The 22023-nt window shown below is 36.7% G+C and overlaps 1 protein-coding gene across 1 annotated transcript in view; it reads left to right on the top strand.

Annotated features, from left to right (window-relative positions):
• S (EGF receptor activation regulator Star) overlaps positions 1-22023 on the top strand; it is an 84047-nt gene that overhangs the window by 34856 nt on the left and 27168 nt on the right. Inside the window, exon 2 of the mRNA XM_014247670.3 lies at positions 18438-19873. Within this exon, the coding sequence (XP_014103145.2) occupies positions 18640-19873 (1234 nt within the window). The 5' untranslated portion in view covers positions 18438-18639. The remainder of the gene's footprint in view (positions 1-18437; positions 19874-22023) is intronic.

Raw genomic sequence — 22023 nt, forward strand, 5'->3', positions numbered from 1 at the left:
GCTGCCACTTTTCGCCACTTTATGACCGTCAAGCGGCGTGACATTTGGTGTGAGGCATTTGCTTTCGATGCCTCGGTGCCCCCTTCATTTTGTTCGCAGCGACAAATATATGTTACTGCACATTTAACCCCGTCAATTTCAATTTCGTTTATTGCATTCATTTTCGATTTATCGCCGACATTCGCTCGTATTGACATTTATTGATGTCGCTGATATGTAAGTGTGTTGTGTTTGTTGTTAATATTCCCATTGCGCTTTTTCATAAATTTATCAATACTGCTTGCCACACTGAGTTGCAACACTGTGTTGCAGCGTGCTCTGTGTCGTTTATTTGCTTTTAAAAACATCAATAATTTTATTTGAGTTCAACTATTACTCTATTTCAAACAATTTCAATAGAATTACCATACATAGCATGTATATAAATGCATATATGTATATCAAAATAAACATTGTCATGACAGCGTATAAACGAATTTTCGTTTTTAATATTAGAAATGAAATTGTTTTGGAGCAAAACTAGGCTGGCATATATGATAGTATTCCTGTTTAATGTTTGTATTCGACATTTTCGGCATTTAAAATAAATATCCACGCTAAAATTTGCTTTCCTAGAAAAGCGTTGTTAAAGTAAACTTTTAAAAATTTCATGAGAATTTTTAACTATGCCGCCTTGAATTGTAAATTCCACTTCGAACAAAATAGATCAACATTTCTTTTATCAGAAATTTATTACAAATGCTGTCCTAAATTCTTTTGCTGGCGTTCTGTGCTAAAGCGTCTCTCAGGTGTTGCCACAAATGCTTAAAAAAAAATTAGAAAGCAATTTGTAAAGCTTTCTGGCTCTCAAAACAATTTGTAAGGCATATCTACCACTTCCACCTTTCCGTTTAATAAAACAGATTTTTATAAATATTTCCCATAAAATCGTTTGTAAATAACGATTAATTTTCTGCTCCCTTGGGTGGCAACAGTTGTGGGAATATTTCATCTTACGTCAATGGCAATGCTCTCTGGCTACATCTTCATTAGCGTCTGTGTTGAGCCAACGTTTCATATGCCTCATTTGATCGTCCGGCAAACACCATTTCATTTATAGCTCAAATCGTTTAATTTTATCCGCTACTACTGCCAAGTGATTAATCTAAGCTTATGAAAGTATTACAATGAAATCAGAGTAGTTGTAGTGGAATATAATAAACTTTTTTTTTAGATTTATTTCTTTATTTCTTAATGTAAATAATGAGATTGTTATTTATTTATAATTAAATATATTTTCAAAATATACTTAAAATTGTATATAGTGATTTCTTAACCAAATTCTAGTAATTGTGTATGTTTTGATATAGGTTTTACCACATTATATTACCTATTGTTTTAGAAAACTATTCGTGCAGCTATTTTTATAATAGTAATAAGTCGCATAAAAGCATAAAATCAGCTATTAAAAATTTTCATACACCAGATGAAAGCTCAAATCTCAATTTTTCCTCAATCTTCGATTATCGATATTTTGATTTTGTTATAATCGGACACATATGTTTATCATGTGCTTGCATTAAGAGCCAATTTCTATTAAAAGTAGATTTTTGACTACAAAAAAGTTTAGTCACGTTTTTGTGTGCTCTTCGATTTTTTACTTTGAAAGAGATGGATCAAAGAATATGTATAAAATTTTGCGTCAAAAACATAAACTGTTTCAAAGCACTTGAAATGTTAGCAGTGCCACTCGGTGAGTCCACAAGCGGTTTACAGGAGGCCGAGAAGATGTTGACGATGAGCATGCTGGAGGTGCGATCACGTCAACAAGTGAAGAAAACATCGAAACAGTGAAAAAAATTGTTCTTGAAAATCGTCGTACCACTCTTAGGGAATAGGGAAGTTGTAGAGAATGTTGGCATATCAATGAAACGTCTGGCAGCGATGTTTGTTAAGAATTTGCTAAATTGCAATGTCATAAAATAGATATTGATAAATAAATAAGTACTTTAAAAAAACAAAAAAAAATCACCTTTTCCTTTGAACACACCTCGTATATTTTACTATTGTGATCGAAAATGTGAATTCTTTATATACAAGTATTCATCCAAATCAGTTGAAATAGGCTTTTTCGGGTATAGCCTATATATATATATATATTATATATATATAGAATTTCTTCGATTCGGTTTTGTATTTCCTCAATCGTGTAAAAACGACTTTCCCGAATTGATCTTCTTAAGTTTGCTAAATTTGCGGTACGATATAATGCTAGTTTTTGGAAAAAAAGTATCGAAGAACCAATGCTATGACATGGTCTATTATAGTGATTTTGGTTTAAATCGAATCTTCACTCGTTTGAGAAACATAACATTCTTTAAAATGGCTTGGGCTGAGCCAAAGATATTTCAACATTTCATCGTAGTCTCTAATTGTCAATCGACGATTTTCAAGCTTAAAATATTTGATTTTTTGGACGTGGCCCGCGTCGACACAGGTTTAAGGGTCGCCAGAGCGCGGTCTGTCTTTAATGCGTTCTCGGCCCGCTTTGAACTCGTTGCACTACTTATAAACATTTTTGAGAACAATGATGTTGCTTGCGCAACATTTTGAACGTGTCCGCACAACTTTTTTATTCAACAAGATATCTTCACGAAATTTGGCATAGATTATTGTCCAAGGCAGCTACAATCTCTGAACATATTGTTCAGATTGGACCACAGTTTGAATATCTAGTGTTGTTACAAAATTACCTATTTATAAAATTCATGGATTCGATGAAAAGTAGAAAAAGCATAGACCTTAAAAAGCCATTTCTTATTTTAGTTATAAAACATTTTTTTTTCGTTCATTCGATGAAATTTTTTAAAAGTAAATCTTTTTTTAATATTTTTTTTTGTATAAAACTTTTTTTAAATTTTTTTAGTTCATTCGTTTATTTTTTTTTCAAACATGCTTTATTCGTACATACCATAAAAGTTAAAAATTTTTGCATAAAACTTTTTTTCAATTATTTTTGAATTTTTTTTGTCCATTCATAATACCTTTTTTCAAATATGCTTTATTCGTCCATTCGATGAAAAGAAGTAGATACCATAGTAATTAAAAAAAAAATACCAAAATCCATTTAAGTCAATTCGACAAATATACTACTTTGTATTGGAGTTCTTTTTTTCAAATACGCACCTGTCATTCGCACAAATAGCTTTATTTTTACTTGATTAATGCAATTTTGAAACGCAATCTTTCCATACATACTCGTACATATACTAATTGTAGTAGGTAAAACAATAGCTTGTATGGCTCTGCATATACAGTCAATAATATAAAGCTCGCGTATTGAAAGCGAGGCATGGCTTAAAGTACACCAAAAGGGGGAGGCAGAAAATTGAGTGGAAAAACTAAACGAAAATATTTCTTATGAATGATGAGGGCAATGGTGTGTATTTATGTATGCACAACAAGTCTACTGCGTAGTTGTTTTTGTTGTTGTTGTTGCTATAATTCATAACGACCAACAAGCAGACAGACAGCCAGAACCACATACACACACCTGCATACAAAAAACAAGTAATGTACCAAGTTATTCTGTTTCTTGTTTATACACATACATACATATCACATAGAACAACAATAATAATAACATTCATAACTCCACTTTTTCTTCGTTGCCACATTTCTTTTCGTTTTATGGCTTGCTAGCTTGCTAGTTATACCAAAGCACTACTCCACTTTCAGCCCCACACACAACTTGGCCAGCACTTTGCTCTGCATTTTTGCTTCCTCTCCGCCACCTGGTCTACCGCCTGAACTTGGCCTGCACCATATATGGCTGTGGCATTCTGAGCATCTTGTAGTATGTGTCTTTAAGTCCAACTTGATTATTATATTCTTTCACATTTCTTATTGCTGCTCTACAGAGGTGGGTATCTCCTCTCTGTAGATTCTTCAAAAGCCGTCTTTATCGTCTGCATAACTGTGTAAATATACTAGTATTTCTACTCTGATGTTGAATGAATTGTTACTACTTGTTTGTGGCTATTTTATTGGTAAGACATACCACTTTCCAGGTGGTGCAAGCAAGCAGCGTCTCAACCTAAACACAGCCACAACTTGAACTTCCAACTGCGTGCTGTCGGCGCCGCCGTCGCTATCGCTGCCGCAGTCCAACCCACTGTGTAACATGTATATTTCAGCTGCATATTTTAGTTGCTGTTGTTTTTGTTGTACTCCTATGGCATTCTGCAGCAAACTTTACTCAACTGTGGGTTACATTCTTTGATGCTCTTCGAAAGCACATCAACTTTATTGTTGTTTGTTTGTCCGACTTCGACACCAACTCGATGCTTTTGTGTTACCCCTTGCCCATAATATTGTTTCGACTTGCGGCGGCATTTGCTGTTTGTAGCAATGTAGACGTGGTAATAATCATATGAATGCGTTGGTTAAACCATTGTGCTACAAATGAGCTCCGACTTGTTTTTAGTAAGCCACGACTCTAGTGGTGCAGCTTTGATCATTGATGGTAGCTCGGTACGTATATTAGTTAGCCAACTTAGCTAGTAGCACAGCTAGCAGCGCTTATCTTCGCAATACGTTCGTGTTCTGCGGCGGTTAACTGAAGCGTTTCGAATTGTACGCAGGGGAAAAGAATTAGTCCAATAATATGGCAGTTGCCGTTTAAACCCCATAATGATGGGCCCGAACTATACGCGCAACCGTGCAGTCAACATCGTGTGCCACAGTTGAACCGTATTGAATTCTGTCCAACCTTTTGTTAAACCTCGATTCGAGCGCTATGATCTGTGGAAACTGAAGTGGAACGACTTTTGGTTGTAGTTTAGATTTTTCCACTGAAAAACTATTGCGTTTAGGATAACTAAGCGTCATAAATTTTATAAATCATATCTTGGTCAATATTTCATGCTACTGCTAGGCACGTCCTTCCGCTTTTTATTGTCGGCTCATTAAGATAATTTGAGATCAATTGCAACCCATTCAAATGTGTTGAATTTTTCGCAATTTTTGATTTGTTTGAGTTGATATTCTGGATTTCTCTTCTTCTATATCTTCCTGATTTATTAAGTTCATAGAAATTTAAATTTAACGGAATATATCTATATATTTTCTTGAAAACTTTCATATCATCCAGCTAAGTCCAGGCTTAAAATAAGTATTTTTCCGTTGAAGATCGCGTTACGATGCATCTTACGACTTACGCTAGATTCTACATTGATAAGACCTTGTTGCAGTTTTAGTCACTGTAAAACCTAGCACAACTTGCGGGATTTGCCCTGAGCTTTTCTGTATAAGCGCCAAACTTTCGACATCCGACTAGATCAGATATTCCTGGATTCTTTTTAAAAGTCTGTAATTCAATTCTCAACTCGTTTCCATTAATATTTTTTTCGACAGTGTTTCAGGGTTTGTTTGCTTTTTGGCTGGAGAACATATTTAAGAAAATTCTTGCCCGTATAACCATACTTTTGCAGCTAACGCATGATATATTCAAACACATTATAAGTTTTTTAAAGGAGGTTCAGCAGCATTATTAAGAATACTTTTGTAGTGGTAGCGGATGTACCAAATGTTGTGGTTCAATATATTTTTGGAATATTCAATCTGCAGAAAATTTTGACGGAAAATCGGGATAGTACCGATGACATATTTATTTAGATCGGAGCTTTGCTTGTCCGAATAGTCTAGATTAAAATATGTGAATTCAAACCTAAATGTGTGAAATATGCTATAGGGATTTACCTGGAGTTTGGAAGAAGCAGAAACAACAGCCTTAAATAGGCACGCCGCCATATTGCAGTTGTTCACTCAGCTGTTCAACTTATGTTATCTATTGATGTCTCTAATTAAAGTGCACCTGTCCGTCTATATTAATCAAATAGTTTCCGTTAACTAGTGCACCCTGTTAAGTTGCTAATGGCCGTAAAAGGGTGGCACGTGAAACTGCAAAGTGCTTTTCGGGCAATTGCCACGCCCCTGGTGGTGCTAGGCCAGTGATAATGGAAGCTTATAGAATCCTCTAGATGTTCCAAACCGTTTGACACACCTAGGTTACACGCTTTGGCAGCCAGAAGTCGTAAAATTGTTTGTGCAAAAACACATGTGTGCAGTACAAAATCGATCATGGTGAACTCTAGATGATTGCCCCGCCCCTGGTGGTGCTAGGCGGATGATTGATGGTGCTAATGGTAGCTCATGATGTAGGCTTCTTAAATACATCAAAGATCATACCGAAAACTAATCCTCAGGATCATTGATAGTTTGGACAAAATTTTCTACCTACCTTATATCTAACAAAAACCTCAAACTTTAAATTCTCTGTTCCCAACCATTTTTCATCAGGATCTTATTCATGACGTTCACTGGAATTGTAGTTCGGTTTAATACCCTCAAGAAGACAAAAACTATGCAGTATCTATTATAGTTTTCAACAGAGTTATTTAGTCAGTGTTTGTTATTAAGAAGGGTATTTCTATATCGAACCGTTTACATCGAATCGGAGTCATCGTTTTAACCAACCAACTGGCTAAATGTATCAAATTTGTAATAAAACAATTTTTTTTTAAGATGAGGAAAGTATCTGTATATGGATATAAAAATATCATACTCACATATTATATTTTATGAGTTATTAAAATTAAAATTTTATGCCAAATTCAGAATTGGAAAATAATCTCTTTACCATCAAAAATGTTTGAACATTTCGAAGAATTTAAAACACATAAAAATTCTTTAGGCTTTTTAAGGCTAGAAAACCACTACATCGCAACAATCGGTTAACAATAACAACAACAACCAAAGCAAAAATGCAACAATGTCAGCGGCGACCGACACAATTATGGCAGCTGATTAGTGAGTGCAACGCAACAGACCTCTTAATAATAACACCACAATACCACATATATGTACATATATATGTGTGTGCTATGACAGCGCGGTCATATAGGCCTGTTGCGCATGCGCAGCAATCCAATCGAGCAAGCCCCTGTGATTAATACGGCAAAGCGAACAGCTCAGCGCGGACAGAAGTGGCCGCAATCAAACAATAGGACCGTTCGCTTGTCCGCTCATATTCACTGCTTAGTTCTAATAACACACTACATAGAATATGCGCAGACCAGATGCACATTAAAAGTAGAATGAGCAGCAAATCGGAAAGTGGAAAAAGAAAAATGAAACATTTCATTACATGTGACGGCGCAGGCACAAAAAAAAGTATATATACGTACATATATATACCTTAAGACCTGTTCTAACAGGCACACAAGATGTTTGACACAACCGACGTCGACGACATATGGCCCGAGCAGTCAGAACTGCCATGATTGCTTAGTTCTGCTAGCGGTCGAGCCAAAGGTAATCCAATGGAATGCTACAAAATTGGGCGGCATAGTAATTTACTTAATCAGGATTCGACAACTGCAACAAAAATGAAACATTTTTCGGTTTCTTTATAAGAATTCTACATGCATACCTCTCTTTATCTTCCGCCACTTATTTACCTGCGCTTAGCTTTGCTTTTGAGACACGCAGAAGCTGCATGATGGATGGACCGTCGCACCGGCAATCAAACTTAAAGATGCTGATGTGATTTGGCTGGAGGATTTATTTGCGCTGCCAAGTGTGGTGTTAATAAAAGGTAGTGCGACAGCTACAACATTTACAAACAAAAATTGCACCTTTTCCAATTACTCTCGTCTGTACTTTACTCTATGTGCCGAGCCGATGGTTGCCGTTGGTGGCCCTCATTCATCCGGTTGTAATGCAATGATACGGAAATGCAATTGAAATGAGTTGATAGATAAGTAGAAAGGTCTTCAGGTCTTTCATCTTGCTTTACTCTACATATACACATTGTTTGTTTGCGGCGTAAGATTTCGTGGCTCGACAGCTGCTGGAGCGTTTCAGGTGACAGGGGCCTAACCAGCGTTGTAGGTGATAAATGAAAATTGAGATTGTTTGCCGAAGCACACACATAAAAGGCGTACGAAAACACATGCATATACAATCACACAGGAAGAAAGGGAGGAAAAACAAGAGAACCGCGGCAAGGAAAATGCAACGGAAGGAATTCCGAATGGAAAAGTACAAGCAAATCGCACATTGAAGAAAAATACAGAATTGTAAAGAATTCTCCAGAAATTGCTCCTTAAGTTGCAGACAAGCATCAATTGTCTGAAACCTGCTCTCCACCAGCTAATGCCTGGTAGATTATTAGCTCGCTGGTGTATTTACAACAAAAAAAATATGTATTTTCCTGTGCTTGAGTACATAGAAGCAGAGAAAAAGAAGCAGATGTACAAGGAATTCTTGAAAATATTTGTAAATACATACGTACATTTGTGTGCATTAAGGAAAAATGAGGAAGTGATTGAATACACGAGTTTTTGGTCGACTTTGCTGCGTCGGTTGCAACAGTTTGTGTTCTCTAGTGGCAGCGTGTTTATAGGGTTTCCTGATTTAGTGTCACGTCATGAGTTCTCAATTATCTGCAGTACCTGTTCTTCACTATTGGAACACTTAGATTGTCACTAAAACGGAAAATTTTAATAAGTTGGGTGAATATCGTGATGTCATATGTAAGATTAAACGTATATTGTAATAGAGTTAAAATACAGAGAGAATGGCCTCTCTCATCTCTGTGGCGTGGCTTGCGAAATTTGCTCATGATATGAAAGCCCATCGCTTGCGGTTCACCATAACTTAAGATCGTCTTATGAGAGATCTTAGAACTCACTTATTTCTATTATAAAAATGAAAATAGTTTTTATTCACGGCCTTCGAAAGTTTTTTCTTTCAGCCTAAAAAACGTCTCCGTGTAATTGATCGCATTGACTACGGTTCCGAAACTACCAGTTTTTAATCTTTCATGCATATTCTCTTAGTTAAAGTTCGTAATATTTAGTATTTACATTTATGTTCTTGACGGTTCAACAAGTCAGCTGAATTTTATACAATATTTCAAAATAATATCAGTGAACTCCGTTTGAATTTTGTTGATCTCTCAAACTGTCCAGACAGTATGGCGACCTTCTCGGTTGCATTATTTGACCCATTACTTCGTTGCTATGAGTGATTCTGAAACTCGGTAGGCTCTCACTGCACGTTTCATCCCGGGTATATTAAATTTGCCACGAAGTTTGTAACACCCAGAAGGAAACTTCGGAGATTCCATAAAATGTATGTATATATAAAAAATGTCCGCCTGTGTGCATGTATATACGCGAACTAGTTTCTTTTCTCCCTAAGAAATTGCCTATTTGTCGGAACCGCCGATATTGGAACACTATAGCGTATAGCTGTCATGCTTGAATGGAAAACTTTTTCATTTAACGAGATATCTTCAAGAAATTTGGCAAAGATTATTGTCTATGACAAAGGTGCAATCTCCGCAGAAATTGTTCGGATCGGATCACTATAGCATATAACTGCCATATAAACTGAACGATCGAAATCACAAAGTTTTAGAAGGGAACTTTTCTTTTTATCGATTACAAATACTTGCTATCCCAATTAACCACCCGTCATTTGAAAATACCTAAAAACGTGCAAATTAACAATTATAAAGTACTTGTAGTAAGCTAAGATTTTTCATTCGAAAATTTAAGGAATTTTTCTTAAGCAATGCGTGTGTGCCATTTTTGCAACGGTATTTTTTTTGCAAGATGCATAAAATTACAAAAGGTCATGTCATGGTGGTCAGCTTGCCGTGCCAAATGACCACACAGGCACCCAAGTTGAGGGAGAAAGAAGGATAACAAGAAAACAGCAGGACAACAGGCGCTAACATTTGCTTATCTCAACGCTTAGAGCGTAACATTTTTTTACCCATAACATAAAAAATTCCGAAAATTTATATTGGCTCTATACACAGCAATTTTTCATGTACAATACAAAATGTCTTGCCAAACTGTATGCCTCTTTATTGTCTTCCCTTGACTATGTCTTATGCTTGTCCTTAAAAATTTACACATAAAGCGTAACATATGGGTGCGTATTGAACCAGTTTCGGCGCTATTAAGGTAAAAGATATAGTATACTTGTTGTATGTCTTTGTATGCGTGTGAGTGAACCCGCATATTACTCCTATTAGTTATTGTGTGTCAGACGGCCGAGTCACAGTGTGAGCGCATAAATTTCACGTTTCAGACATTAAGCACGTTCCACTTTGCGACGCAGGGAAGAAAAGAAGCCAGTCATCATATGAAAAAAGAAATTCCGGAAAAAATTGTATTTTGGCCAAACACAAAAAAGGATATGCTCTCAGACCAACGAAATTAAGAAAAAAATGTTGCAAGCCAACGTAGATGTTTGCGTTACGCTGCGCTGGCGTGACTTAGAACGTGAGCGAGTGAAAAGCGTCAGGCGGTAGACAGCGCAGACGTTTTGCAGATAACATAGTGACAACAGTTTCAGACTTTTTTTTTTTTGTTTTTTTCTGTAATATTTTTTTGAGTTCTTTTTGTTTTGCTGCATATTTGCACACACTTGCCACAGTTGCTTAAATAATGTCCTTTTGTTGACCTCGGCTCTCTTCCTCTAAGCGCTTTATTTTTGAAGTTATGCCAACACATTTGTCCATTTTTAATTATTTTTAATTTTTTTTTTTGCTTGCTATCTACCGTTTTTGCCCAAGGAAGTAGAAATTTTTATTGGCCTGACCTACAACGCCTGGTGGTGGCCGAAGAAGCTAACAATTGCATTCTTGTTATCGCTTCTTCGATTAATGTTAATTTTCTTAGTGTTTCACCCGAGGAGTCAGTCGGTCGTCGGTAGTTGGGATGACGCCATATGGGCAGAAGGACAGCGCGTCTTGTGCACACATTCTATAGCACTCACTTGTTTCATTTTCTTAACAACTGTGTTGTTTCGCGTTAACCTGCTGGCTGTCTGGCTGACCACTCGGTGGCTTGGCTTCGTTTGGCTTGACTTGGCTTGACTTGGCTTGGCTTGTTACCGGCAGTGAGTGCTGTTGTCGCTATGCTCCGTTGGCTTCGTGGCCATCAGCAACATTCTTTCAACTCGCCACTGTACTCTGCCGCTACACAAGTATTTTATGTACATTTGTTGTTGTTGGAGTGTGAATATTTGTATTTGAACTGGCCTTTCGTAATTGGTTTTAGTGCCTAAGCGCAATATTTCTACTTCTAAGACGGACTGCAGGCAGACAGTTGTTCTAACTGAACGTGCTGTAAAGCTATGGAAAAGTGAATACCTTCATTATTATTTCCTTTCTTTATAGTTTTACATAGAGGCCACATTTACTGCGGACCTTTGCTCTACTTTAAATTAAATTCGTTTTACGCAAAACAAGAAACCATTCAAATAAAATAGTTTCCAAAAAATAGAAATGAAATGCGGAAGCTAGTAGGACAAGAAACGTTTGAAAATTTGTAAGCCTAAATGGAAGTCCAAATACTGAAAACGTAAAGCAATATAAATAGTATTACTGGAAACACATTTAAAATAGAGTTTTGTCCTTTCTAATTATTATTAAAATACATCGACAGCTCATGTTCTCTAACTCTGACCACAAGCTGTAGTCTAACATAATGGATTAAAATCTGGATTACCAGACGACCAATCATCTACAGCTATAAATCCAGTAATTTTGGTTTCCAGCCACTGTTGAGTGGTTTTTGGTTTGTGTACTAAAAGATCTAACCCTTTCCATCGAAGAGAATATTTCTCAACTGTTTTATCACGCCTTTTTAACATATTGCACTTTTGTCCAGGTTTTAAACCCTTTTTCATAGAAATGAAGATGAGGTGTAACGCCTTTATAGTATACTCTCCACCAAACCATTACAGCAGCTGGATGATGACCACATTAAATCTTTAGAATACAGTTTTTTGCATTTTTAAAATTTTAGCGTAAATTTTTTCGTTTTGCTTATTAAAAACTTCTTAAACAGTGAACATTTTTTCAACTGTAAAAAGATTACTTTCATATCTGTTGACCGTGTGCCCCTGAAGACGCCGCTTGCATCTTCTGAGCCTAATTTGCTTTAAGCGCGTTATTAGAAGACGACCAGTTGACCGAGGGTAGGCTTTCATGTGGAGATGAGTTCGAATAAGTCTTGATATTAATCTGTTTGCTATATCCATTTCCTTTGACATAGTTTTCTTTTTCCTACGGAGGTTTCTTTCACGAACAGTTTTTATGTCTGAATTGGTTCCAACCACGCGAGAACAACCACTTCTCATTCTGTAGACCCTTGAGGAAAAACGATCAATAGTGTGGTAAACAAACATTCTCGAAATAATGAGTTTTTTGAGAAGCTCATAAATTTCACTTGCGTCTTTTTCAACAGCTTTGTAAAGCAAACACTGAACTGTTGGTTTTATATGAGTAGATACAGTACTTTTTTCTGCGAATTTGTCCTCACTGTGTGCATTACAAACTTTGTAACAAAATTTATGGCGAAACTAATTACTCGCATACATCCAATTGATGAAAAGGGATAAAAAGTGGGTTTAAAGGATATTAAAGCTTTGCTACCATTACTAGAAAGGTGATGTAAAAAATTAATAAAAAAATCAATTTCGTTTTCGATTAATGGAGATGAATATATGCTAAATATCATCGAAGTACTTGATTATAATACATCAAAATATCAAATCAATTTCTAAAAATGTGTTGAGTAAATGTTCAAACACCATTAGACGAAATTACTCGTGTTCATATATCATAATATATATTTATAAAAAGAAGATTGTTTCTTCGTGTTTGTCATGCAAAAATCACGAATTCATCTATTATTTTAAAAAATCTAACTCAAAATTCATTCATCCATTCAAAGAAAATTTGGTAATTTTTCATAAGCGGATTAAGTGTACTTTAAACTTTTTTATTTAGAGCATTACTTATAAATATTAATGAATGGTTTTCGAACCGCTATTTGGAGAAGAATTTTGTATTTCAAATTTAAAGTTTGCTGAGGTTTACAATTACAAAAAATGTACAGGCAAACTATAGCATCTAACATTTCTGAGAATTCATGCAATGAATCCTTAGACCAATTATTTAAAGGATTGGCCTGTCGCAGTAAGCCCATACACTTAAAACGGTATATGGATAATATCCGCTATACTATTCCACTTTGCTTCTACAAGCATATATATAGCTATAAAGCAGTACTTTCTTTTCTAACAACAATTGCAATATTTATGTCTATTTTCCTACGCTTTCTCTCGCCATTGAATTGCTGCATGTTTCGATACATTTTACATAACCACTTCCACTGCATTCCAGCTATTAAAACCCATTTGCAGTTTCAGGGATTTGTTTGTGGAGCGGCAGCACATAAAAGCGTCTGGATTATGCAATTAAATTTGCACGCTGTTTTGTTCTGGACAATAAAATCGTAGTCACTTTCGGTCGTATTCTGTTTCTATGTTTCTGTATATTTTTCTTTTTTTCTCAGCAGACATTTATTGCCTTGGCTTACGGTAAAATTTATTCGTTTTCCCAATAACTATGCATTTTCCTGTTTTACTTTTTTTCCGGCCTCTTAAAATACTTGCACTTGGATTTTTAGCAACTTGCTGGAATCCATGTACACAGTCCTTTTGATGTAAACACCTGTAGCGTTTTAATTTGCACCAGCGTCTGCGCGCCACATGAGGCGCTTCTCTCCACTGGGATGGTGTGCACTAACGCCGCCATTAAAACTTCAAAGCATATTTATTTCTTTTCCTTGTCTTAACCATGCGCGTAAATTTATTTCGGTTGCCCAAAATCTAATCGGAATTTATATAATTTTCACCAAGTGCAACACTTTTAGTTTGCTTAAATTAAATGCAATGTTGCATGTGGCACTGCATGGCACTTGCGGTGCATAATTTTCATCTAACAAGCCTTTTTCTCACACTCGTATTTATTCAATTTCTTTGCACCTTCTTAAATGAAAGTGAAATGTCATGAATTAATTTTGTTCCAACAGTTCATTTTCAGTTAATTTTCATGTCGCGTGTTATGGTTCTTTTTCGTGGCAATCATGCGATGCCGTTAATGCATTTCTCTCATTATATTCGTAAGTCACTTTTTTGGTTGTCACAAATATTTTAGTCTTTATAAAATATACAATTTACTGTTATTAAAATTCCTTCCGCATTTATTGGTTAATGTCAGAGTTGCAAAAGCTTTTAAGTATGTTACAATATTTTTTTGCAGTTGATGACGTAAATATCGATACATTTTTTATAGATGGCATTGATATTTTTCGTTCCAAATGTAAAGCATGAATATTGGATGGCATTTAAGGGGCGGTAAGGCCAGTCTAGAGTCCTCAAAAACGGCCTAAAATGATAACGTCAAACATTATATACTGTGAGTAAGGGAAAAGGAATATAATCTCTCTTTCAGGTTTTATTAAACATGTATTTGAGTGTATGAATAAATTTTATATTGACATTTTTATACAAACTGGCGGCTACTGAACCAATCTTCGGAAGTACACTTTTTTGGTGGGTCATTTCAGGCGAAGGAGAGCCTCGAGATTTTGAGAACTCGTACTATTCGAAACAACATAAAAAACGGGATCTTAATCTGTACTATAAAACTTGCTAGTAAAGTACATTTTAAGCAATACAATAACTTGGACCTGCACAAAAAAATCAAACTTTTTGCCGAAAAAACAACTTCTGCTAGACCTAAGCTATAAACCCTTCACAGATGCATTTCTTATAGCATAAAATGGTATAAAAACATCTATATTCTATTCTTCTATTGATTTTGATCGGTCTGGTCGTATGGCAGTTACAGGCGAAAGTCGTCTGATCTAAACAATTTGGTTCGGAGATTGTAGCGCTGTTATGGTTATTAATCTATGCTAAATTTCGTGAAGATATCTTGGTAAAAAGAAATTTTTTCCATACAAAGACTTGATTTTGATTGATCGGTTCTTATGGCAGCTACAGCTTATAGTGTTTCGATATCGTCGATTTCGAAAAATGAGCAACTTCTTGGATGAATAAGGACATGTGCGTAATTTCAAATCGATGCCTCAAAAACTAAGGGATTTATGAGATTTGGGATGTAAAGACTGCCGGACCACTGTAGTGTCTTTCAAGCAGAAGTAGTAGCCGTCAAATGTGAGAAAGTAATCAGCACTTGTGGCGTTGCAGAAGCCGCCTTGCCGAGAGTGAGAGAGCCTATTGAATTGACAGCTTTTAGCCGGGCTCACATCGCTGCAATGATAGACTTACTAACTGGACACTGTCCCATTGGTACTCACGCAGTGATGCTAAAGATTTTGGAGGACGCAACTTGTCAAAGTTGCAATGAGGAAGATGAGTTGGAAACATCCAGACACTTTCTCCTCCGCTGTAAAACTTTCGCTAGGCTAAGGTTGAAGCATCTCGGTTGCCATACATTTGACGAACCCGGCGAAGTGGCTGGAATTGATATTAGCCGCCTCAATAAATTTTTGGTAGGCACTAGGTGTTTTGTCGATATGCGACGGTCTTTTTAATACATATCTAGGAGTTCTGGGTATCACAAAGGACCCGCATCTCTAGCTATTCAAGTGGGATTATTCGTGGATTGGCGAGAAATCAACTTATTTACCTAACTAGTTCGCTTATATACGGACAGACAGACAGGCGGAATTGGCTAAATCGACTCGGCTCATCACGCTATATATATTAATATATTTGGCGGGGTCTCCGACGTTTCCTTTTGGTTGATGCAAACATCGTTCAGGTTATATAAAATTTTACCTAGTTACTAGCTAAGCTGTTGCTGTGAGATCCCTGATTAGGACCTCTTAACCTAACATAAACTTGATAATGTTACTGCGAAACTGTTGTGTTGCCAGTTTTTATTTAATTTTTTTTCCCAATAAAAATTTCAAAACTTCTTTTGGAAATTGAGCGGGCTACTCACAACTTCATTAATAAGCTAATCTTCTCACTTCATTTCCTTCTCATACAATTTAAACCAATATCAAAAACGAAATTAAATACTCTCAACAAAATGAAAAAAGCTTGCTTTTAATGCCGCAGCCACTACAAAAGCTCTAGCTAACACCCAAATCCAATAAACATAATGGATTAAAAATTTGCCAACGCCCCAAACCCTCTCATGGCACTCACCTACCAACCGCCCATTACTTTGCTAATACTTTTCACAAACTTCGTTTAACTCCGCTGTTGCCTCGGCTGCTACGTTGATTTGCGTGCGAGTCGAACGTCTGGCACATTCTTGTCAGCGACTCGCCGCCCCTACTCTGACATGGCGGTAATGATAAAGAGCAACACAGCCAGTGAGTGGACTGTTGGACGGATGGACGGACAATTGTATGTACGTTATGGTTCATAAATTTCCGACTGCAATGCTGCTGAAGCACGACGGCGCTGATGACGACGACGACGACTTCGGCGTAGTTCATTACGGTGCTGCTGAAGAAGCGGTGTAGCGCATGATGGACGGCTGGTGGAAAAACATCTGCTTCTGACGCTGTTGCCACGGACGTTTTTTTTGTTTTTATTATTTTTGCTATTTTCGTTGTTTATGTTTTACAAGTACTCACTGGCTGATGTAGTGGTTGTTATTATTATTGCTTGCCTCCTGTTGTTGCTTGCTTAGACTGTGTACAAACTCACTTGCTTTTTGTTTTTATTATTATTGTTGTTGTGTTTTTACATGTTGTATTTTTCTTGCTTACCTACCGGTGGTCTTGTTGTTGCACGCTGACTGCCTGTTGCCTGCTGCTGTTGAACTCATTTCATTAGGTTCGCTCGGCTCGGCTGTTGCGCAGGCGCACAAGTACCAAGCTAAAAATACTTACAATACAAATGTGCATGTGTATAAATACATATTTATGTATGTGTTTGACGACTGTTTTTATGTTGCACCATCACCTCATTCTTATAGTTCATTCAGTTTTATTAAAAAAAAATTATTTAATTTTTTCCATTTCTGCGCGCTTTTTTGGCTGTCTAACTACTCGCTGGTTCCGTCTTCGGTGTTGAATGCGTTGTTTCATTGCCTTTTTAATTTAGTTCGAAATGCCACATATTTAATGGATTTTTTGTTTTTTTTTTTGTAAATTTTAAATTTCGGTGGTTCCTTTGTGTACTCGCTAACTCCGGCTTCCATGCGCTGCAGTCGTTATGGTCTTCATATTTCCACTTTAAAGCGCGTCATATGTTTGTTGTGCTGCTTGAACTCGTTTGTGTGTGTTGCTGTGCGTTTTTGACAGGTGGGACCTAAAAACTATTTTTTGTTTTACTTCGTTCGTACCTTATGCCGCATGCGCTTTGTATTTCATGCTTCAGTTTTTTCCGCTCGCTGCATAAGCAAATACAGTATATTCATATGCACTTCCCTGTTTACGAAAAATATTTTTAAGTATGATAAAAAAAAATTTTTTTTTTTTTCGGATACGAATCACATTGCATTGCTTGACGGCAGTTGGAGCCTCAGCAAATTTGCTATACATTTTTAACTAACCTACCGGGAATGTTTGTTTGTTGTCGGCAAGCTGGCATCCTTGCTTCACAGGCTCCTTACACATACTCCATAAAGTGATCTTAGCTCTCCTGTAGTACAGTACTGCCGTCGCTTACTTTTTATATCATCTCTAGCTCGGGTCATTGCACTTTTCCCTTGAATTTTTATTTCTACATTCCATTCCATGTTGGTTTAGTACGCATACGATTGTAATTTCGAATATTAAGAAATATTTGGGCACGCGCCAATGCGATATTATTAGCAAAGGGTTTCGTTATTAGTATGAGTACTCACCGCTTTGAAAAAGTGTTGACTAGTTTTAAGTTTTTTCGATAGATCTATATACAGCGAGACCAAATTACAATACTTCTGCGCCATCGCGATATTCTTAGTGGACAAATGATCATTAGCTTTAGCTACAATTAATTATTGGTTGTTTCGCCCTCCTAGACGTGACTCTCATTGGAACAGAGTTCGCTCATTGGAAAAGAAATAAACGATAGTACTTTAGTCCTCTGCATTTTTAGTAGTCTTATACAAGAATTATATTAGAATTAGTTTTGAGAATATAGCTGAGCTGAGAGCCTTTAATCTTATATAAATTCAGGTTTCTATATATAAATGGACCCAACCTTCGTGAGAATCCTCTTCGCTTCCTTTGTACTCCTATATTTCCTCCTCACAGGTTGAGGTTTTCGTATGCTTCCCGAATTTTCAGCTCATCATGGTAGAGTTACAAATAGGGGACCTTAATAGCTAGTTTTTTGGTGAAAGGTTAGAAATATATACTATCATTTAGACTCCCTTCGGAGTTTTGAAGATTCTACCGTAAAAAGTGATTGAAAACTCTTTCATAAAATGGGTTTTTCTTAAAAATTAGGTTTCGTATATTGTAACTGTTGTTTTAATACTAATTATACCATATTTGTATGCATATCCTTTCAAACTTTACTAACTTATACCCTCATTACTTTTTTTTCAGCTTGAAACATTTGTAAAGAAAAACTAATGTGCAAATAAAACAAAATGTGCTACATAAGTCACTGTAAACGGAAAACATTACTTCTCGTAAATTCAAGTGGCAAACTCTAAGACCACCTGAAGAAAAAAAAAAAAATTATTGCTTTCAAAAACCTAACCTCTAAAACAAACCTACTAAAGCCTAAGAACTAAAAAGTAAGACGATGTCGACGAAATTCTCAGCGCATCCCGACTTGGCGATCGAGCAATTGCAACGAGCCGAGTTGACAGCGCGTCAAAATTCAAATAAATCGCACGCACATCATAGGCGACATCACTCGGCGGGAGCGGGCACTACGAGTGGTTCTAATACGCCCACTAAGTCAGCGAAAAACGCTGCGAAGCAACTCAATTCCAATGGTGTACTAACAAGCGCCACAGCGGAGCAGACCAATTTCAGTAGCGCCGCGCGAGCTGAGCCGCATGAGACGCATTTCAACGACGCCTTTCCACGTTTAACGCCTGTGCGAACTTACAACACGACTACAAGCAGCCACACACAACAACATGTGGATGCATTGGATAATAAATTCGCCTATAATACGGATGGGGTCGATGTGAATACGATGGTTTTGGCTTATATCGATGATATCGATCTCAATTGTGACGATGAAGATGACGATGTTTACATAACGAATGCAAACAGTAGATCGAGTACCACCAAAGACTGTGTAGACTGTACGCCGTCCACGACATTACGGTGGTCAGCACAAGCAGCTACCGCACAAGAGCAAGCCGTGCACGCTAAATCGGTGGATGAGCCAGATTACTTGCAGCATCGCTTCAGTCGAACGGCGGACAACTGTAATAGCCGACATCCACAACTGCAACGCCACAGTGTTGATTACTACACCGCCGACCCGCGTGCCTCACCCATACACGCCATCAGCGATGGTTGTGCCAGTGGTGTAAGTAGTGCTTTAAGTTCACCATCAGCCAGCACAGTATCTTCGCCACTCTCAACGCCGACAAGACTTGCGCCACATTTTCTACAACAAAACCAAAATCAACCAAATAACAGTAATTGCTGTCAAAAGTCGCTAGCGAGCGGTTGTTGTGGTGGCGGCGGCGGCGGTTGCGGCACAAGTGACAGTGATAAAGGTTGTAATCATCAACATCACCATTTACAGCATCTCCATCATCAGCATCAGCAACACCAACACACAATGACATCATCTACATCGTTAAAGTCCACGTCCAAGGCAGCGGCGGCGGCCGCGGCAGCAGCAGCAGCTGCGGCGGCATCGTCGTCATCGTCAAGCGGATGTAAAAAGTCACAGAAATACGATCCCCGACTACTAGGCCCGTCACGATATCGTCAACTATTGCCAGTTGTGCTATGCATTCTGTCGTTCGCAATCGTTTTTAGCATATTAATTGTTTACATGGATACGACAGGTGAGTTAGAGTTTAGATTCTTAAGCACATTTAATTATAAATTAAATATTTAAGGTGTCTTATTTTATATTCAACTTTCCTATATATGTATATATATTATAATGAGAGTTTTGTCATAAGCGCCAGCAATTCCTTCCCTTTGTCAATTTGATTGTAGCGCCTTACTTGTTGTCGCTTCCTGATGTTTTATTTGCCTTATAATTTGATATCTTGAACATGTGTCTAATATTGACTTTCCTACCTGGATGCTGCCGCATTTCATAAGCATGTAGATCTACTTTTTTTATTACGGCCTATTCGGTTTTTACTGTTTTAGTTTGTTTAATATTTTGTGTGTTTTGTACGCACCGGAAGCAAAGCCTGGCGCTTATTCGCCGTCAAATATGCGGGCACACTTTTGCGGTCAAATAACAGCTTGTTGATTACAAACAAAAAAAAGTTCGAAAATATCAAATACCACGGGGTTAGTATGGAATTAGATCCGAATAAAGAACAACTGTTATCACTCAAACTTGCACAAAGAATAAAATACAAAATCTACATATCGTTTATCATATTTCTAGCGGACGTCAACACATTGGATAGATTCCTAGTTGTGTCTACCTTTCGATTTGAGATAAGAGGCTTGTTGTTAGCTATCGAAATGAAGGATCATAAAGTTTTCAACTATTTCGAGGTCTGTTGTAATATTTTATGACTTCCATATGGCAGAAGCTCCTTCAATGGATGGTGAATCAAAGTTTAATTAAAACATGTTAATATCTTATTTTCTTTTGACACAATTCTAATTACTTTTTAGACGGCAGTTCGTCGAATAACTTTGGACCATCACCTGTAATTATTTTTGGAATGTAGTTCTGCTACCCAGTGTACTTTTAGATTTTACTAACAGTCTATGTTCAATTTTGATTTTCTGTGATTGAATTAGTTTTTTTATTTACTTTAGGTTCACTTAGTTAACAGTATGTTGTTGGTTCACTAATATATAGAAATTGTTGCACAATTTTGCCTATTTAAACTATTCTTTAATGTTTTAAATATATTGGAAGAATCTATTGATCATTGAATTTGTCTCTGCCTGAGGATTTACTAACTAAGAGTGAAAATATACCCATTCCAGCTGGTGGAGAGACCTTGATGTCCCTCCGTTCGTTCTACTCATATTTTTTTTATTGATAAGCAATTTTATGACATAATAAAAGTAAGCTATGTAAGGCTTGGATTCGAATACAACTTTCACCAAAACTAAAGTAAAAACCAGCGGCTGATCGGCTATCTATAATACACCCCTTTGTGAATTTTCTAATAAAACTGATTAGTCCTTGACTAAAAAATTTTAAGGTTCTCCTTTTGTCCAATAAATAAAAGCTGTGCTATACCACAAGAGCCCTGGGTGAATATAATTTGGTTAATGTAAAATCGAAAGTCGCGTGAATTAGCTTCGGACTTACCGATCCCAACTGAGTTAGATCGGGGTAATTCCACTTTCGTATGATCGGCTGTCACTCCAAATAGAGTTTTTTTGCCTTCAAAACAGATATTCGCATAATAGCTGGCGAAAAATATTTATTAAGGAATCGCTTAATAACTTCCGAAAATTTAACAATTTGGACATTTACCAATTTAGCATATTTTATATGTTGTATACATATATACTTTTACTTTTGTGAAAACATATTTTGTATACGTTCTACCATACCATAATTTAACTCTAAATCATTGTGGCTTTCTTTGCGAAAATTCTTGATCATTTAACTTGATAGCAACTAGACACTAGACTACTCAGAAACATATTCCGTGATACTTATTTACATTGTACATAAATACCTCGTTAATGACTCCGGTTTTTGGAAAAACTCGCTACTCCCACCTGACAGGAAAACACCAGCGTTAATAGCTTTCCTAACTAAGTAATTATGCGAGTGGATAAAAAAGAGGCAACAACAAAATAGTGAAATAATGACATTACAAGCAAATTACAAACGAACGAAGCAAACAAAATCAAAACTTCAAGAGAAAACCAAAAAAGCAAAGTAAGAAATGACAGTAAGTAAATATTGACACTCGCCAAACGTTGAGTAGACATTTGCATTTGCCCTGCCTCAACTACGTTGCCACCCACCACCATTCAGCGCCGTGTAATGAGCAAT

This window comes from Bactrocera oleae, chromosome 3 (genome assembly GCF_042242935.1).
Source record: "Bactrocera oleae isolate idBacOlea1 chromosome 3, idBacOlea1, whole genome shotgun sequence".
Lineage (NCBI taxonomy): Eukaryota > Metazoa > Arthropoda > Insecta > Diptera > Tephritidae > Bactrocera > Bactrocera oleae.